Raw genomic sequence first — 18,800 nt, forward strand, 5'->3', positions numbered from 1 at the left:
GTCCCATTTTCTTTCTTCTTTTCTAAATGCCTGTTCATGTCCACGACCTGTTTTTTTTTTTCCCCCAGAGGAAGGTCATCTCTTCTTTATTTGTAGAAGCTTTTTTTATATACGCTAAAACTACTGTTTTTTCATCGTTAATTATGGGCAAATACACACTTTAAAAGCTACCATCTTGGAGAGATAAATTAGGAGTTGGGGATTAGCAGATACAAACTACTATGTATAAAACAGATAAACAAGGCCCTGCTGTACAGCACGGGGAACTATATTCAATAGCTTATAATAACCTATAATGAAGGAGAATAGGAACAAGAATATATTTGTATGTGTAACTGAATCACTATGCTGTACACCAGAAACTAACACAACATTGTCATCAACTAGACTTGGATAAAAAAAAAAGTTACCTTCTTAACCATTCTTAAGTGCACAGCTCAGAAATGTTAATTAAGTATACTGACATTGTTATGCAAACTGTCACCACTATCCATCTGCAGAACTCATTCATTCTGCAAAATGGAAACTCTGTCTCCAAGAAACACCTCCCCATTCCTGCCCCTTCCCCAGCCCCTGGCACCCCCCATTCTGCTTTGTGTCTGTGTGGATTTGACCCCTCCAGACACCTCCTGTACTTGTCTTTTAGTGACCAGCTTATCTCCTCCAGCATCGTGTCGTCAGGGTTCATCCATGTCGTAGCAGGCGTCAGGTTCTCCTTCTTTCTAAGGCTGAGTAATACCCCATTGTATGCACGGACCGCATTTTGCCTATGCATTCATTCCTGGGTTGTTTCTACCTCCTGACCGCTGTGAATAACACTGTGATGAACACAGGTGTACTTCCAGTGGTGATTTTCCACATACACAGCTCTAAACATTTTATAAAATCTGCCCTATTAATCTTTCCTTTTTACTGTGCTCCCTCTTTGCTCTCCTGTGTAGACAAGTCGTGCTCAGCCAAGGTCAGGAAAATCTTCATGAATAGTTTCTGCTCTTTTTTTTTATTAACTCATTTTCTCTTGTTCAATCCTAGACTATCACTAGAACATATTTTGATGAAGGGCTTATGTTCTGCTCAGAATATGTTTGTTTGCAAGAAACACAAACCCACTCAAAATACCTCAAATAAAAGGAAGTTTATTCAGCAACACAGAGGTGTCTCGGGGCTGCAGAAGTCCCTGGGCCTCCCGGGATTGGGGCCTAGAGTCTCTCTCTGGATCTTGCCTCTGCAACAGTGCTCCTCTCTCTGGACCAGGTCTTTCCGCTTCCGCGTGGGTCGGGAGTGCAAAAGCATGAGGTTTTGGGGTGTCTTCACAGAGTTCCCAGCACCAGCACTGTAAGACTTTAGATATCCAAATACTCTGGCTGGAAAGAGGAGAAGGTCACGTGGTACAAACCCCCTAGGCTTCCAGGCCCACCCCCTCTATCAGGAAATGAGGGTGGGTCTTCCGGATGGATGGATGTGTGTCTGGGCGGGCACTGTGATACGCCTGTGCTGGGAGAAACTACAGGCGTCACTCTGGTTCTTCCCACACAGGTAACCAATACCTTTTGTTCTTTCTTTTCTCCACTGATTTGGAAGCCAACTTTATCAAATACTCGTTCCTTAAATTTACTAGATCTTTCTCATGGGTTCTCCACTTGGTTTCACTTACCTACACTTACGTTGGTACCCTGCTGTTCTAATGATTTAATAATGTATATGTCATAATATAGAATATCTGCTTTTTCATTAAAGTATAGTCGGTTTACAGGGCTGTGTTAATTTCTGGTGCACAGCACAGTGATTCGGTTGTACGTATATATATATATATTCCTTTTCCTATTCTTTTTCACTATAGGCTTTTACAAAGTATTGAATATAGTTCCCTGTGCTGTACAGTAGTACCTTGTTGTTTATCTATTTTATATATAATGATTAGTATCTGCAAATCCCAAACTCCCAATTTATCCCTCCACCCTGACCCTTTCCCCTATGGTAACCACAAGTTTGTTTTCTGTGTCTGTGAGTCTGTTTCCGTTTTGTAAATAAGTTCATTTGTCTCGTTGTTTTAGAGTCCACATATAAATGATATCATAGGATATTTGTCTTTCTCTGTCTGACTTACTTCACTTAGTATGACAATCTGCAGGTCCATCCATGTTGATGCAAATGGCATTGGTTCATTCTTTTGTATGACTGAGTAGTATTCCACTGTGTGTGTGTGTGTGTGTGTGTGTGTGTGTGTGTGTGTGTGTGTGTGTGTGTGTGTGTGTGTGTGTACACTTCATCTTATTTATCCAGTCATCTGTCGATGGACATTTAGGTTGCTTCCATGTCTTGGCTATTGCAAATAGCGCTGTTATGAATATTGGAGTGCATGTGTCTTTTTTAATTAGAGTTTCCTCCAGTATAATATGTTTTTAGTTCTCTTTCATTCCATCTTTTTTTTCAGAGTGTCTTGGCTCTTCTCTCACATAAATGTTTCCAATATAGACGTCAGACTCAACCTGTCAGCTTCTTAGTTCACATACGCACGGTTCTCATTAGAATTATTTTTAAACCACAAATAAATTAGTTTGAGGAGAATTTACATTTTCACACTATCTAATGTACACACTATTTCCACTTATTTTTAAATAAAAATTTTCAATTTAATTTAATAGAGGCTTTTTTTTTTTTGTTTTAAGGTGTCACGGCACCTGAAGACGAGATCCACCTCGTCACCAAAGATAGGAAGTGCAAAGTTAATCTCACCCAGCCTCCCAGTGAGCGGATGAAGAAATGACTGCTGTGTTTAAGTCCAGGGCCGAGGGGGTTCAGAAGCTGTGATGATTGTGTGGATAACGGAGGGGGAGGCATCTCCTTGGAGGCAAGAGCAGGTCGGGGGTGTTTCTAGACCCCGTTGAGGGGTCCCTGCGACTGTTTGATAACCACTTCCCTACGTGCAGATGAAGCACGACTTCCCATGACCCAGAACTTCGAATGATTAGAAAGTGAACACAAACTGAGTCAGTCCATTAATTAGTTCAGCTGGTAATTAATGAGCAGCGGCCACATTTCCGGCACTGTGCTGGCTGCAGGGTGGCCATGAAGGGGGCACTTGGCCTTTGCTGGGCGGCAAGTGGTGTGGGACATTCTCACCAAAACAGTAACAGAGCTAAGGACCCCGGCAAGTGCTGTAGGTGCCAGACATGGGATCAGGCCTCCTGGGTTCAGGGGACCCTTCCCTTTGCCATTTCAGGGGGAGAACAGACGACACGCCATATCTGATTATTACCTGGGGGGTTTGCCAAATGGTTGCTTGAGCCCAAAATATTGAACACAATATTTTTTTCCACTTCTCGCCATTGAGCTGAAATCCTTGATCCCAGTTCTGTTGTTGTTGTTGTTGTTAATGGAGGCACTGGGGACTGAACTCAGGACTTCGTGCACGCTAAGCATGCGCTCTACCTCTGAGCTCTGCCCCACGCCCTCCCTGTTCTTTTGAACACCACCTCTGCTGACCTGCTCTCTAATTCTTTCGCAAATTACCCTGTCCTGCAGGTTAATGTATCTTTATTTCTCCTGGCAGCTGGGGGCTGCATTAAGACCAGAGGCCTGGGGCAAAATGACAGTGTGCTCAGATCCAGCCCTACTTACATTACCGGCCGTGCAGTTTGGGATAAATTATTTAAAACGAGGGAGATTTTACGTTGCTTCTGTGCTCTGTGGGGATAACGAATACATCCTTTGTGAGGCTGTTTCCAAGATTCCATTCAGTGAGATTCTGTCTAAAGCATGTAGTCAGGTACCACCTTAGAAGCGGTGACCATTTTATTAACGGTCAGCCTTCCCTGTTTTGGATCCGAGGACTCCTAAACTTAAAGATTTATCCGCTTCTTTGGGGTTAGCCTGACTTCACCTTTCAGCGAAAATAATTCTTTTTACTTAAATCGCTACTTTGGAAGGAGTTCTGGGCCTTGAACGCCTTGTCAGCTCTTGCGCTGAGTTCATTAGTGGGATAGATGGCTTCGGGCCGCTGCTGCGATGAATACTCCCTGCTTCCCGGCCTGTGCGGGGCCACTGCCTTTCGGAGCCTCCTTCCCTCATTGCTCACCCTGCCTGAGCAGACTCGGACGAGACAGCTTCATTATAAGCAGATCTGAAGCCTCGGCTCGGAAGCCTTTTTGCTTGACCGTCTTTACACCGATCTCCTTCTCCATCCCCTCCTGGTCAGCTCCAGGGCACACACTTTTCCTTTGAAGGAAGCCCACTGGGCTGTTCATTACCCTGGGGTCCGCTCTCCCTCCCAGAGTGACATCCCAAATCTCTGTGAATAGTCCTGCCTGCAGAAGAATGGCAGAGACCATCCTTCTGAGCAGTGCTGGGGAGAGGCAGAGCGTTCAGTCCCCTCGGAGGCAGGAGATAGGTCGCCGTGAGGAACCTGCCCTTCGTGGGCACTTTCTCCTCCCAGGGCTGCTCTCCCTTTTTTTCTGATGGAGGGAGGGGGAGCCTCAGAGCTCCCTTACGCCTCTGATGGTCTTTGGATTGTAAACTTAATTAAATACAGGCATTTAAGGAACTAGAATACTGAAAATAGTTGTCTTCCTCTTGGTGTTTTTATAATTTGGGTACCAGGGGGAGTGAATTTGGTGCAAGGGTTAAAAGCATGAATTTCTAAAATTGAGATAGAACATAAATCCCAAAATATGGAATGTGTACTAATCTTCAGTGCAGAAGGCAGTGGGTTTTTTTTTTTTACGTATTTATCTACCCTCTTTCTCTCTCACCTGTCTGTCTGCCCAGCTGCTTATCTGCCCATCCGTCCCCATGCCTACCCAGTACCTAGATAAAAATAGAGAACGTCTCCATCACTGTCTAGGATTCCCTTAGGCCCCTTCCCAGTCTCTGTTTAGCCCCAGGAGGTAAGCACCGTTCTGAGGTCTGTAATTCTCAGAGTTTCGCCTGTTCTTGTGGAATCTCTTTCAGAAGAACTTGATGTTGGTCTTCAGAGAAGTGGAATCATACGGTGTAAACTGTCTTCTGCCTGGATTTTTCACTTCACATGATATTCGTGAGCACCGTCTGTGGTGTAACACGTGCCAACAGTTCACACTTTTTACAGTATTTCATTTCGTGACGATTACGTAGTGTTATCTGTCGATCTCCACTGGATGGGCATTCTGTTCATTTCCATTTTTAAAAACTCTTTTAAATAAAGCTGCAGTGAGCATTCTTGCACAGGTCTGACTGTGGACATATGAGCTGGACAGAAAGGAACTGAGAACAGAGCATGAGGGGAAGGCCTAGCGAGGATCACACCAGGTGAAGGAAGGCAGACAGAGAAAAACAGGTACCACATGACATCACTTCTTAGTGGAATCTTAAAAAAAAAAAAAGAGAGAGAGAGAGACAAATGTACTTACTTAAAAACCAGAAACTCACAGTCAGAAAACAAACTCATGTTTATCAGAGGGGAAAGAGGGGGTGGAGAGAGAAGTTAGGAGTGTGGGACTAGCAGATACAAACTACCGTATATTAAACAGATAAACAACAGTGTCCTCCTGTACAGCACAGGGAACTATATTCAATAGCTTGTAATAACCTATAATGAAAAAGAATATGAAAAAGAATATATATATGTATAACTGAATCACTATGCTGTACACCAGAGACTAGCACAACATTGTAAATTGTAAATCAACTCTACTTAAAAAAACAAAGTGGGTAGGTTTAAGGAAATGATGAAGAGTGGTGTGGTGTTTTGGGCAAATAACAGCACAGCCAGGCCACTCCGGGATGGGGAGCAGGGGGCAGGGGTGGGGGTGGAGTAGGAAAGGCCTGCTGTAAGGAGAGACCCCCTCCAGCCCAGCCATGGCTGGACCTGGGGTGTAACCTCACCCTCCTCCCGCCCTCCTCTCTCCTGCTGGTGCCGCCCCCTGACCAGACTCACTGTAGGTCGAGAGTCCAGTGATGCAGTTCGCGGAGGTCAAATGGAGACTGCCACCTCCCCCGTCAGCATCCAGCCTTGGGGGCCCACGTGGGAGGAGCAGGGCCCTCAGTGTCATGACTTGAGGAAGGTCATACTCTGCCTCTCACCCCCCTGCGTGAAGATAACCACGTGTCTGCGAGCACAGTGTAGGAGGGGCCCTGGACCTGCCTCGGACAAACGGGGATGTGCGCTCAGCAGGAGAGGGATGGAGGGGCCAAATGTGCTTCCCTCGTGAGCAGACCAAGAGGCTGGGGCACACATACACACCCATCAATTCACCGTACCGAATAGAGAAAGATGGAAAAATAGAGGAAGTGTCCAACAGCTCCCCTACCAGATGCACCAATCCCCCCGCCCTTGGGAGTGGTGGGTTTGAAGATGGAGACAATGGCAGGAGCTCAGCCCCTGAAGGGTGCTGTGTTGGGGGAAGTTCCTGTGGATGGTTTACCATATCTGCTCTTCTCCAGCTTGCTGTTCTCTTAACCCCCAAACCTGGCAGGAGAGGAGACTGGAGGCCGGTCAGAGTATCTCATTCTCCCAATAAGACCACCACTCCCCTTTCCTAGCCTCACCCGTAACAATCATGGTGCCCTTGCCTCCTTTCCTGGGACCGAGGGTGGGCACTCTTGCCTTGTCCCTGGAAGGAGACATCTGACCAGAGTCGCACGTGACATTAACTCCGTAAACTCGAAGGCTGCACCAAAACCCACTCTCTGGATTTTGTTTCTCATCTCAGATTTTGTCAAGCTGCATTATTTAACATGACAGCAAACACTTAACCCAAATCAATGTAAAAATGCCCTGAATTTGAATAGCAGCCTTCTCTCATCGCTAACTTCTCAGATGCATGTAATAGTCCACAGATTAAATTGCCTTCCCACTGAGAGAGAGAGTCTGAAAAAATTATAGCTGCTCCCCCTCAAATCTCTGCTCTTCAATTGCCTATTCTGCTCTGTCTCAGTCAGGAGGGTCTCCCTTAGGTGTTTTGGAAGGCGGAGGGGTCCCTTTCGCGGTGTCTGGGACCATGGCCTTCCTGGAAGTGTGACGGAATGAACTGAACCCCAAGTCTGTGTAGTAACAGAGGATTTAAATTCTGGCCTAAATCACAGGTCAGTTACGCCCGGACGTTGTGTAACTAACCTCTCAGAGACTGTTTACTCACCTGCAAAATAGAGATAATATTAATATTTTCCTGAAAAATCTTCCTCTAGATAATAAAAAGGCATTCATTGCCAGCGTCTCCATGTGGAGGCCCCTGGTGAAACTCTGTAAGATGATAGAGGTTTTCGGGATCGTTGCATTGATGCCCTCATTTGGATGCACTCTGAGGAGGCTCAGTATTTTTGCAGAGTATGAGAAGGTCAAAGATCAAGGGAGGAAAGCAGGTTGCAGTCACCCCCCCCGGCTGAGCCACTCCCTGTAAGTCTGCACTGTGATGACAACAGAGGGTTTGAGCAAGTCACAGATTTCCTGATTGACCCCTGCATTTACCCAAATCTCCTAAAACATCTGGGGCAAGGAAAGCATCCTCCTTCCCTGCAGAGAGAGGCGGCATCTTCTGCCCCTTCCACCCAAGCCTTCTTCAGGACTTCTCTTGGCCAGGGTCCTGCTCTCAGTGAGACAGAACTCAAATGGTGTCCTAGTCAGAGACCGGAATTTGGTTAGATTCTGGCATCTTTCCAAGGGGATTGCAGCCAGCACATCCAAAGAGAAGACGAATGGCACGCTGGGGTCCCCTGAAATAGAAATCAGCCTCTACAGTGCTTCCTCCGGTGCAGAGGAGGCTGTGGGCTGCGGGTGCCTTGGGGAGAACTCTGATCTGGTGCAGATTTGGGTCGCAGCCAGCAGTCAACACCTCCATGACCTTGGACTGTCCGATCGCCCTCCCCAGCCCCAGTTTCCTCATCTGTAAATATCGAGGCTAGAAAAAGTGACCTTGAATGCTCCTTCAGTTGTAGCATTCTCTGATTCTCTCAGTGGCTGGGGGGAAGGAGAAAGCTCAGTCCTCCCAAAATCCCTGAAGATTAACGCCACCACCAAGTAAGGCGCTCTCTCGTCCCCGTGGTGAATAACGCACTAGAGATGTAGTTTTCAAACTTTTATTTTTGAGCTAGGTAATGCTTTCTTAAAAGAAAAAAATCTTTCCCCAAAGCGTATATAATATACAAGAGATCACAGCAGAGCCCTTCTTTGGAGGTGGATGAAGTTGACCCGGAGTTTGCCCTTGGCCACAGCTGGGGACGTCCGTAGAGAACACATTGATGTTTTGGTTTGCTTGTTTGTTTTGGTTTGCTTGTTTGTTTTGGTTTCAGGCACAAAGTTCCAGTTTTCTTAAATCCAAACCGACAAAATGGGTGATTAAGAGGACACTCTTTTGAATTGAAAGGGGTTCATTTATGAATGACTTTCTGGAGGATTTGCCCGCCCCCCCCCCCGTAGGATGCTTACCAAGTTGTATTCTAGCTTCTGCCCTCCTCCCACCCTGCTTGGGATCCTCATTCTCCTGTATCTGATGAGAATCCCTGCTTTCCTAGCGCACAACCATAGGATGAAAAAGCACCAAACAAAGTCAAGGTCGAGGGGTTGGTCTCCAAAACTGTCTACCAGTGTGACCTTGACAGTGCCTCTCCTCCCCTCTCTGGGTTGGTTTTTCCTCCTTTGTCAAATGAGATGATCGGGCAAGGTGGCTCCCATCCTGTTCTGGCAAGCTGGGGTTGCTTACCTGAGCCCCGGCAACCATGGAACACACGGCCTCCGCCCGGTGGGCTGCACACCTGGCCGCCATCCCCAGGTCTCCCGGCTACAGAATCAGCAGAGGTGAAACTCCAGAGGGGAGGTTTTTGCAGGTTGCCCGGGGTTTTCGCCAACAGCTCTGTTACTGCACAGGCTCTGGAGGAGAGGGTCCCCGTGAGCCTGAGTGAGCAAGCACTGGAGGTGCCACATAAAACAGAGCGTTCTCAGTAGCTGCTCTCCAGAGATTCTCACTAGCAAATAGTCTTTGTCAGTGCGATCTGCAGTTAGACCTGGCCTGCGCCCAGTTCCCCTTGGTAGAGGGAGCTCAGAGCTACCGTATTCACTCAGCCAAAGGTGACTGCACGGAGGAACACAGGCATCCTGGGTCCCAGTCCTGCACCCCTTGTGGGACCATGTGTGTCAGCTCTTGGGGACCAGAAGAAGCCCTAGCATTTCTTGGGGGAAGAGCCCTCAGGCCAGAAAGCAGAAGCCCGAGGTCCCTACAACTCCCGCTCTTGACTCTCCCTGGCCTGAGGCCAGCTTGGGGCACACGCAGAGTCAGAGGACCCCAGGGAGCTACCCGCACGGGAAGGGGGAAAGACTGGTCTCGGTGTGAAAAGCAGCTCCCATGCACTGAAAGGCTTATCGGTGCCGAGCATTGGACAAAACGATTTATACACAGGTTCTCATTTAATCCTCACCACCCTCCTGCCGGGTGGGTATTAGTGTCTGCGTTAGATAAACGCCTTGTCATTTACACAAGGAAGAATGGCCCCCTCACTTCCTGGCCCTTGTACTTCTTTTTATAAAATGACATTTATTAGAGTTTTTTCCATCTAAGGAAGTACAAAGAGGAAAACAAAGAATGGCCCGTGATCCCTCGCCCTAATCCCAGATCAACTCTGTCAACAGTACCAAAATAAAAATAGCTCATGCACATGTTTAGGAAATTCAGACGGTAAAGAAAGTAATAAAACTCAAAGTAAACACTGTCCCTGCCTTCCAGACCCTCTCCCCAAAGGAAAGAAAGCTTTAATACTTTGTATGCATGATTATTTCCAGAAAAAAAATAGTTTTCTATAAACCATCCTACCTGTACTGGGTCCCTGTATAGGCTCTCTGTATGTATTATTTTCATTCTTATTTTTATAAAAGGAATAATCTGAAACACTGCCCTACACCTTGCTCTTTTTTTTTTCTTTTTCTCTACCTTAGAGGTCTTCCCACATCGGCACATACAGCCCTGCCTCGTTCTTTTTAACAGCTGCATAGTATTCCATCATTTGGATGGATTCTCATTGACTTAGCCCCCCATTAACAGAAACTATTGCAATGAATGTTGCACTGTCTATCCTGGTTCACATATTATGGAAAAACTTGTGAGCATACATGTAGGGGGAATTCCTTGCAGTGAGATACTAAGTCAACAGCCTGTCCTGCAAATAGGCGCCACTAATTCACCCTCCCACCAGCAGCAATGAGAAAGCCCATCCCCCTGGCACTGGGGTCTCATCAGATGCTTAAGTCTTGCCAAATCAATTCATTTTTTTTAAAAAATAGGGGGCCGAGGGTATAGCTCAAGGGTAGAGTGTGTGCTTCACATGCACGAGGTCCTAGGTTCAGTTCCCAGTACCTCCACTAAAATAAATAAAATAAGTAAATAAACCTAATTACTTCCCCTCGAAAAGATACCTTTCGATTTGCATTTTCTTAATTACGAGTTAAGATTGATCACATTTTTATATCTCCATGAGCCTTTAAAAATTTTTTTCTTTCTCATTTTTTTGGGGGGGGACAATTACCTATTCATTTTCCTTGCACATATTTTCTAGTGTATCATTATCATGATTATTGTCACTGTGATTATTGATTATTATTACTGATATGACTGAGCCTTTGTAAACAGAGGGAAACCCCTCTCTCACGCATTAAACCCCGGGGTTTGCCATGTGTTTCGATGTTTCTCGGTGGAGAAGCTCAGCAGCGAAGCGGCTGCAGGGCGGGGCCGCGGCCGCTACCATGCCAGCTCCCTGCTGGCCTCCTGGAGTCCAGCTCCCGTCTGCGCCCAGCGCACTGCAAGCAGGCTCTAAAGGCGGGGCGTTGCTCCTTGTCACAGAAGCTACTTCTGGTTTTATTGCATCACAATAATGTATTTTTATGGCCCTGTTTGCATCCCATATTTTCCAGGGCAACTCCGGTCTCACTTTACTTTATTTCTATCAATAAAGACAATTTGTTCAGTGTTACATATAATCTAATTTACTGGTCTTTTCTTAATGAATTTTTGGATTTGTGACCTGCTTGAAGATTACAGATACACCCGTGATTTTAGAAATTCTATCGTTTTGTTTTTTGCTTGACAGATTTCATCACCAGGCAGCTTTTTCTTTTCTCAACGAAAACTTGGGGATATTTTAATCTCTGAGTTCTTAAAAACTGGAAAACCTTTGTTTCCTTTATTGTTGGAGGATAATTTGGCAGTGAATAAAATACTTTTATTGGTAACAGTTCCATCTGTGTCTCTTTCCATCAGCTTATATTTAATCTGTCTATTCATCCATCATCTGTCTGTGTATCTATCTAGAGCTATCTTACAAACAAGATGAAATAATTATTCAGGAGTCAGACATGTCCTCAACTACCCAGCATAGGAAATATAACGCAGAAGCCCCTCCTAGACCCCTCCTCCATGACATTTCCCTCCCTACCTCTGGAAGTATCTGTTTTCCTGAAATCAGTATTTAATCACTTCCATGAAGTTCTTTATATTTGTATAACACTACATATGCACGTAAACAATATAGTGATGTGTTGCCTGTTTTAAAACTCTCTCTTGGCGATGTCATCCTGTTTGCCTTCAGCTCGTGTAGTGTGGGCCCCAGTATGATAACTGAGATCGTCTGTGTGGATGGGTACCCAGAGCCCTGGTTCATTTCACCTGCGCCGTTGTATAGGATTACACTGTCTGAATCCACCTCCAGTCTACCACTTTTCTCCTGGTAGGAATATAGGGGTCTCCCCGCCCCAGTTTGTCTTCATTAGGAACAGTATTGCCTGGGAAGATGCTCATGTCTCCCCTTCTGTGCGTGTGTGAAGGTCTGCCTCGGGCAGAGACCTGACGGTGGCATTGCTGGTTCTATGGCACATCTGTCTTCACAGGCCATCGCCAGAGCTCCTTCCAAAGCACTTGTACCAACTTACACTCCCACCAGAAGTGTGCAAGGGTCCTTGTTTCTGCTTCTCCGAGTCGGTAGCCTCAGACACTTTCATTTTTGCCAGTCTGCTGGATGTGAAATGGTATCTCATTATGGTTTTAATTTGAATTTCCCCTGATTACTTGTGAGACTGAACGCCACTTAGGAGCGCAGGCCCCCTGGGTTTTCTCTTCTATGTTGTGCCTGTCCATCTCTTCAGCTGATCATTTTCTATCAGGCTGTTTTACTCAGTAATTTGAAGTTATTTATGTGTTCTGGATATTCATATAAATATACGCTTCTACTCATGGACTTGTAGTTTCATGATTGCTTTTGACGTAACACAGTTTAAATTTCTGGTTTATTAATGAGCACAGCCTTTGTTTTCATTACCGGTTAGGATAGAAGCCTCAAATTTTCAAAGTTTGACAAAAAGAACTGCACTTTTGCTTTTCGAAGGTGCTTTTACCAAAACAGAGACAAACAAACCAAATCAAAGTAAACAAAACAAGAAAAAACACTTTTGGGATTTCTTTTTTTTTTAAATTGGGGTATAGTTGACATACAATATTATATTAGTATTTGACATTTGTATACATTGCAAAATGCTCATCACAGTAAGTCTGGGGACCGTCTGTCACCACGTGAAGTTAACACATTGTTACTGACTGTATTCCCCGCGCTGAACTTGACGTCCCCACAGCTTATTTATTTTATAACTGGAAGGTTGCACTTCTCAGTCCCCTTCACCCATTTTGCTTCTCCCCGACCCCTCCCCTCTACTGAAATAAAAGTCTCAAAATTCTTTAAAAGGTTGCTTCACTTTCTATAGGTTTAGTGTTTTATGAAATTGGCTTTTGCTTCCCCCCTTTTTTTCTAAATAGCATTTCATCAGCATCCATCCAGATATCAGCCCTTCTAATATATAGTCTGATATTTGACTAAAGACTACTTCTATCTGCTCAAAAAAAAATCTATTAACCTTTCATTATGGCTTCTGAATTAGCCCTTCTGTCTGTCTCTTGGGAACCTTATTTCAAATGGAGAGTAACTTCTAGAGTTGTCCTTTCTGTCCCTTCTTTCCTCCCAGCCTTTTCCTCTTTGTCCTGCCTCCCTGAGTCTCCAGTGCGTCTCTCTCCTTGGTGTTTACCCCACCAGTGACTTCAGTCTCCACTCTTTTGTCCATATTTGCAACTCAGGCAACCTGTCCTGAATGGTTAGTTTCTCTCCCATGGCCGCTGATTGAATTGCACAGATGCAAAATTCTCTTAAATCTTATTGAGATCACCGTTCAGATATTACCTCATTTTTTTCCCCTCCTATTTCTTGCCGCAAATCTCTTTTACAGAGAAACTTTCTATTTACTCAAGGTCGCTTCCCTATCAGAGCCACCAGCATTGCACAACTCCAGGAACCCAGCCTCAGAGCTCTCTTTAGCTTTAATCTGCCTTCTCTCTGGGGGCTCTTGTCCCTCAGTGTCCCTCAGTGCTGTCCCCATGACTCCTGACGGCAGGACTGGAGGTAGCCGAGTCATCCAGATGCTGCTCTGCATGGTTCTGTTTAGCAAGGGATGGGGGGAGGGGATGCTCTGCAGCCTGACACCGCCCTTGTTCCTGATCGGGAGCTGTGTGGCTGTAGTGTTGACACACGAGTGTGTTCATGGTAGTTAACAAGTGTGCCCACAGCTCCCACCTTCCTCTGCCTGGAGCTCTGCTGGATATATGGCCATTTCTCTGGAGCTGCAATTTGGGCAAAATTTGGCCTCCTGCCTCGATGGCCAGCAGAAGGGCACAGACTTGGGGTCACAGCTGCAGAAAAGAGAAGGGGGTGGTTCTTTGCGCTGTGGCTGAAGAATTCTGTGAGAGCCATTCCTACCATTCTTATCTGCGCGTCCCCCAGGCAAGGAAGGGGCATTGCTTCTCTCCCATCTGATCATCCGCTTGCTTAGGGCCTCCATTAACCAACCATTCCTTTATGCTGCCCTTGAAGGCACTGGTTGATCCTTCGGAGGGTACAGAGAATGCAAATCATTCTAGACCTTGACCTCCTAGTGCTGGCCTGGATCTAATTGAAGACTGACGTGTCCATAGTTCTCTCAGACACAGTGATCACGAAGTCTGGCCCCTGGACTTGTGGCCACCATTAGCATCACCTGGGAACTTGTTAGAAACGGAAATGACCAGGCCTCACCTCTGGCCTACTGAGTCCCGGGGCTGGGGCCGGGCCATCCGTACGCCGCCCAGGGGAGTCTGATGAACTCAGGCTTGAGGACCGCGGCTCAGACAAAAGCCGAAACTCCCACCATGCCTTCTCCAGCTGTCTCGTGAGGTGCCTCTGAACAGTCTAAAGGCCTCTTGGAGAGCTGGGTGCCCACTGACAGGTCTCTAGATTTGCTTTTCATGTTTACTTTTCATTTCATTGAACTCAGTGTTTTCCAGAACAGTTGGACTATAGCATTCCTGATGCCTGTCACATGCTCCTGGTCCCGCCTCATTGTCCCTCCACCTGTCTTTCCTTTTCCCACCTCAGAACCTCAGTATGTGAAGCTCCACCCATCTGAGATCCAACGTCTGTGAACATGTGAATCACAGGTGGGACTTCTCCTGGCTTAATGTTTCCCTGTGGTCCTGGATAAAGTTTCAGCTCAGTCACAACTAAACTGGCGAGGGTGAGAGATGGAGAAAGATGGTGGATTGAGAGGCAGGTCAACCTGCCTGGGATCCAGAGTCTACCACTGACTAGCTCTGGGACTAGCTCCGTCAACTTGGGGAAGTGACCCTTTCTCACAGGGCTCTTATGAGGAGTAAACGAAGCCACGTGTGCAGGACAGCATGGACGTGAGGTTTGGAGTCAGAAGACCAGGCGGCTAGTGCCGGCTTCCAACTTCACACCCTTGGCCTCAGTTTTAACATCAATAAAATGGGGAAGTAATAATAACATAATTACTATGCAGTAGTGATGAAAATGTTAGTTTATATGAATGATCTCTGTAAACTGCATAATACTACAGAATGTTCGCTGTTACATCAGACAAATTAAGCCATGTTTTCAGAGGCCCTGTCCCTCTGCCTGGCGCGTAGTGGGTGATCAGGTGATTCAGTTGGCTGTCAGTCAAGCAGAGCCCCAGAGCACTAGGTCAGCACTCAGCCCTGAGGGACCTTGTTCCCGCTGACAGATATGAGTGATCTGAAGTAGCACAGGCACTGTTTTATGTTCCATCTTTCTCAGTATTGATTTGTGTATCGAAATTTTATTTATAAGGAGCCCGGAAATAAACCAACCCAAATCCTGCAGGATGTATCAGAGGTTCTGAATTAATGAGGTTCAAATTTATGAGAGTTCTGAATTGTGACTTCTTTTTCTTACTCTTCTATTGTTGGGAGGAGTGATGGGGGAAGTGACCACGTTACAGGATAGGGGTCCCCGGTCCCTGGGGCTAGAAGTGCACCCCTCCACACACCTATTGTCCCTCACTCCTTCATCCCCCGATGAAGCTGCATTTTCCCAGGTCCAAGAGTTCAGTTTCTGGAGCTGGGTCATGGCATGAGATATGAGCAGAAGCCTCTTAGTTCAGCTCCAATAATTCTAGTCTATAAAATTCTGGGTTTTGACTACAGTAGTTTACAGCAGGAGAGTTTTCTCGTGGAAAGTTGCATGCCCTGAGGTATGAGGTGTTTATCCCACAGTGGAGGGCAGGAGGGAAGCAGCGAGGAAGTTCTCTTCTGTCCCCGATGCACTGGGATCACAGTTCTCAGAGCCTGGTCCCCGGGCTTGGCAGCATCAGCATCACCAGGCAACCTGGCAGACATGCAGAATCTGGAGCCTCATCCAGATCTACTGGCTCAGAAACTCTGGGGGTGGGGCCCAGCGGTCTAGGTTTTAACCCGCCTGCCTGGTTTTTCCTGATGCGCGCTCAGGTTTGAGAACCTCTGATCTCTGAAGGAAGGAAGGAATGGGGCCAGCCAGACTCCACCCTTCAGAGGAGGAACGCTGGAGCCCAGAACTTAAACAGTGGGGGATGCTGAACGCCCGGCAAACATCCATTGCACCCACTGGAACCAACTGGACTCAGTCGTTTACCCGTTTACTCTGGGGCAGTGGCTCTCCTTGCTGGCGGCACATTAGAACCAGCTAGAGGGACCTCCTGAACGTCCCCTGACCAACTGAATCAGAATCCCGGGAGTAGTGCCTGGGCATCTGTAGTTTTAAAAGCTTCCAGATGATTCTGACACTCACGCAGTTTCTCCACCTACTAATGCAGAGAGTGACCCGCTAAGAAAAAAATATGTGATTCAGGTCGTCTTTACATTTACCTTACATTTTGCATTAGACGTGTATTTTACCTATTTATGTTATAAAAATTACAGACTCATTATAGGAAAAAAATACTTGGAAAAGGCAGTAAAATTGAAAGGAGAGAAAAAATAAGCCTTATGTTGCATCTATCCAAGGGCAGTCGGTACTCAGCAGCAGGTGTGTCTTCTTTCCGTTTTGTTTTTTTGTTTTTTTAGTGCAGTGGTTTGAATTATTTTACAGCATTGTGATCATATTCAATATAGCATTTTCTGCCTACTTTTTTACTTAGCATTACGTCTTAGGTAGCGCTGCACGATGTTATAATTGTAAATATAGCTTTCTATATGCTTTTTCGGCAACATGACAAAAATACGGCTTTTCTCCATTTTTCCTACGTGCAGACTTCGAGATGGCACATAGAGAGGCCTTTGCTTTCTTTGCAATGCCTGCATTTCAGGTGGCTTGGGAAATCCTACTTCAAACATCAAAAGCAGAGCGTTAACTCTCTTTTTGAACGTCTTGTCCCAGGGTCCTAATCTGTCCTTGGACTTTTCCTCATCCCAGCCCCACAAGTAGACAGCGAGACTAGGCTGACAAGGGGTACGATCTTATTGCAGAAAGTCGAGAGAAGAAAGCTTGTAAATATTTGCCCAGTGTTTTGTAGCCACCACTCTACCTGACAGCCCCAGCGGATGTTGGAGTTCTCCTAAGCCTCAAGGCAACACAGTCCTGGGGGGCGGGGGGAGCTCCGTGGTAGAGGGCGTGCTCAGCATGCACAAGGTCCTGGGTTCAAGTCCCAGTACCTCCTTTAAAAATTTTTTAAAAATAAATTTAATTACCCCCCCCAAAAAACCAAGGCTATACAGTCCCACGGGATGAGGTATGATTCATAAACATACCCATATATAGAGCAGAAAACCCTCACTTCTACACCTGGGGAAGAAAGAAGACAATAAGGCAAGGAAAAGAAGGAAGCTGAGACAAAGGAAAGGACTGTCAGACAATAGACGTTCTGATGTTATCAGTCAGAAATGCCAAAGTCAAGCCCCCTACCCGCCCCCCTGCTTTCAACATAACCTTCCCAGAACTTTCTTCGTTGCACAGTAATATATGTGTGTGTATGTGTATGTGTGTATATATATGTATATATACACATATGTGTGTATGTATATAAATGGTAACATATAAAGTATATATAATACATAGAATATATACTACATACTTTATATACATACTTTATATATGTATAATATATAATATATAAATTTATAAAATATTATATATATTTTTTTCCTTGATTGCTTCCACCTTCTGACCTAGCTGCTGGTTTGCGATTAAGCTCACCGCCGTTGCTGGGTGAGCTGGAGCTGCAGTGTTGGTCTTCTTGTTGGTGTCGTGGCCGTGCCAGGTAATTCTGCCCATCTTCTTGCAGGACATTATGGGAAGGATGCTTACCGAAGTGGAGGACCTGATCTCCATAACTTCATCTCCTCTGGATTTGTCACGTTAGGAAGAGGACACACGAAGGGTACAGTGGAAACCATTTTTTACTAAAATACAGAGGTTGCCTAGGGAACCCCAATCTGAAATGCGAAGATGGTGTGGACCAGAGGCTGGTCCGGGACAGGATAAGTGGGGTGGTTCCATGACGGCCTATCCTGGTGACATGCGTGGCTTCTGTCAGGAGTGACCAGGAGGTCACAGGTGTGACTTTAGAAGGCAATAATAGACTTCCAAGAGGCATGCATCCTGCCACGCCCGTGCGTGCGTGGAGCAGGACATGGAGGCCGGTGGCTCCCCGTGGGAGGGGACCACGGGCGCGTGCTGAGAAACACTGCCGGCGGATGTGGCAGTGTTTCCAGAGTGTTCGTTCTCCTCTTGGCTATTATTCCTTTTCCGTTTTAAAGCCACGTTTTATAAACCGATGTCAATGTTCTTGCTCTGTGGGTTTCGAAGCCAGCTTGCATGTCGAGAGTTTCAGCGTCCTAAGTGTGTCTACGTAAACTCTCCGTGCTGGGGACACGAAGGGAGAGGTTATGCAGACCTTCGAGCCACGGGATGAAAGCTAATGTGGCATTTCTGCTGAGCTGCTTTATGACCTAGCCGACAGCTTGCAGAGCATCTGTGCAGGGGGTGTGGACTCCTCAATTCTGTCTTTTGTTCAAACAAAGTTCTACTAGTGTTGTGAGCCTTCTGTCCTATCAAGAGTACCCGGCTCCCTAGCCCCTTGGATTACCTTCCTAACACCTGTGTACTGTTACAGACCAACTGTGAATTCTGTTGTAGGGATGGTATTTCCCTGTCTTCCTCCAAACTATGTGTCTGTTTTAAGTGTGAGTGAACAAGGAACTTTGCGATTTTTTTCTTACATTCCCTGCACCCAATTTTTAAATTCCCTATGTGATGTTTGTTCATCCTATAGAGAAAAAAAAAACTGTATCTGTGTATGTATTTTCTGTTGTGTCTATTTGTGTCTAAATAAAGTTTATTGAGGATACAGGTGGCATTTGTGGCGACTAAGAACTGCAGAATCAAACTGGGACCAGAGGGCTCTGAAAGGGGAGACGGGCCACACAGTCAACCCGTGAAAGACACAATTCTAGACATACTCATATCAACTCAAG

General features: G+C 46.0%; 1 protein-coding gene across 1 annotated transcript in view; it reads left to right on the forward strand.

Moving 5' to 3' along the window:
- Positions 1-18,800, forward strand: part of SHISA6 (shisa family member 6) — a 378,159-nt gene that overhangs the window by 243,166 nt on the left and 116,193 nt on the right. Inside the window, exon 12 of the mRNA XM_032498808.1 lies at positions 17,609-17,704. Within this exon, the coding sequence (XP_032354699.1) occupies positions 17,609-17,704 (96 nt within the window). The remainder of the gene's footprint in view (positions 1-17,608; positions 17,705-18,800) is intronic.

The sequence above is a fragment of the Camelus ferus genome, chromosome 16 (assembly GCF_009834535.1).
Source record: "Camelus ferus isolate YT-003-E chromosome 16, BCGSAC_Cfer_1.0, whole genome shotgun sequence".
Classification (NCBI taxonomy): Eukaryota; Metazoa; Chordata; class Mammalia; order Artiodactyla; family Camelidae; genus Camelus; species Camelus ferus.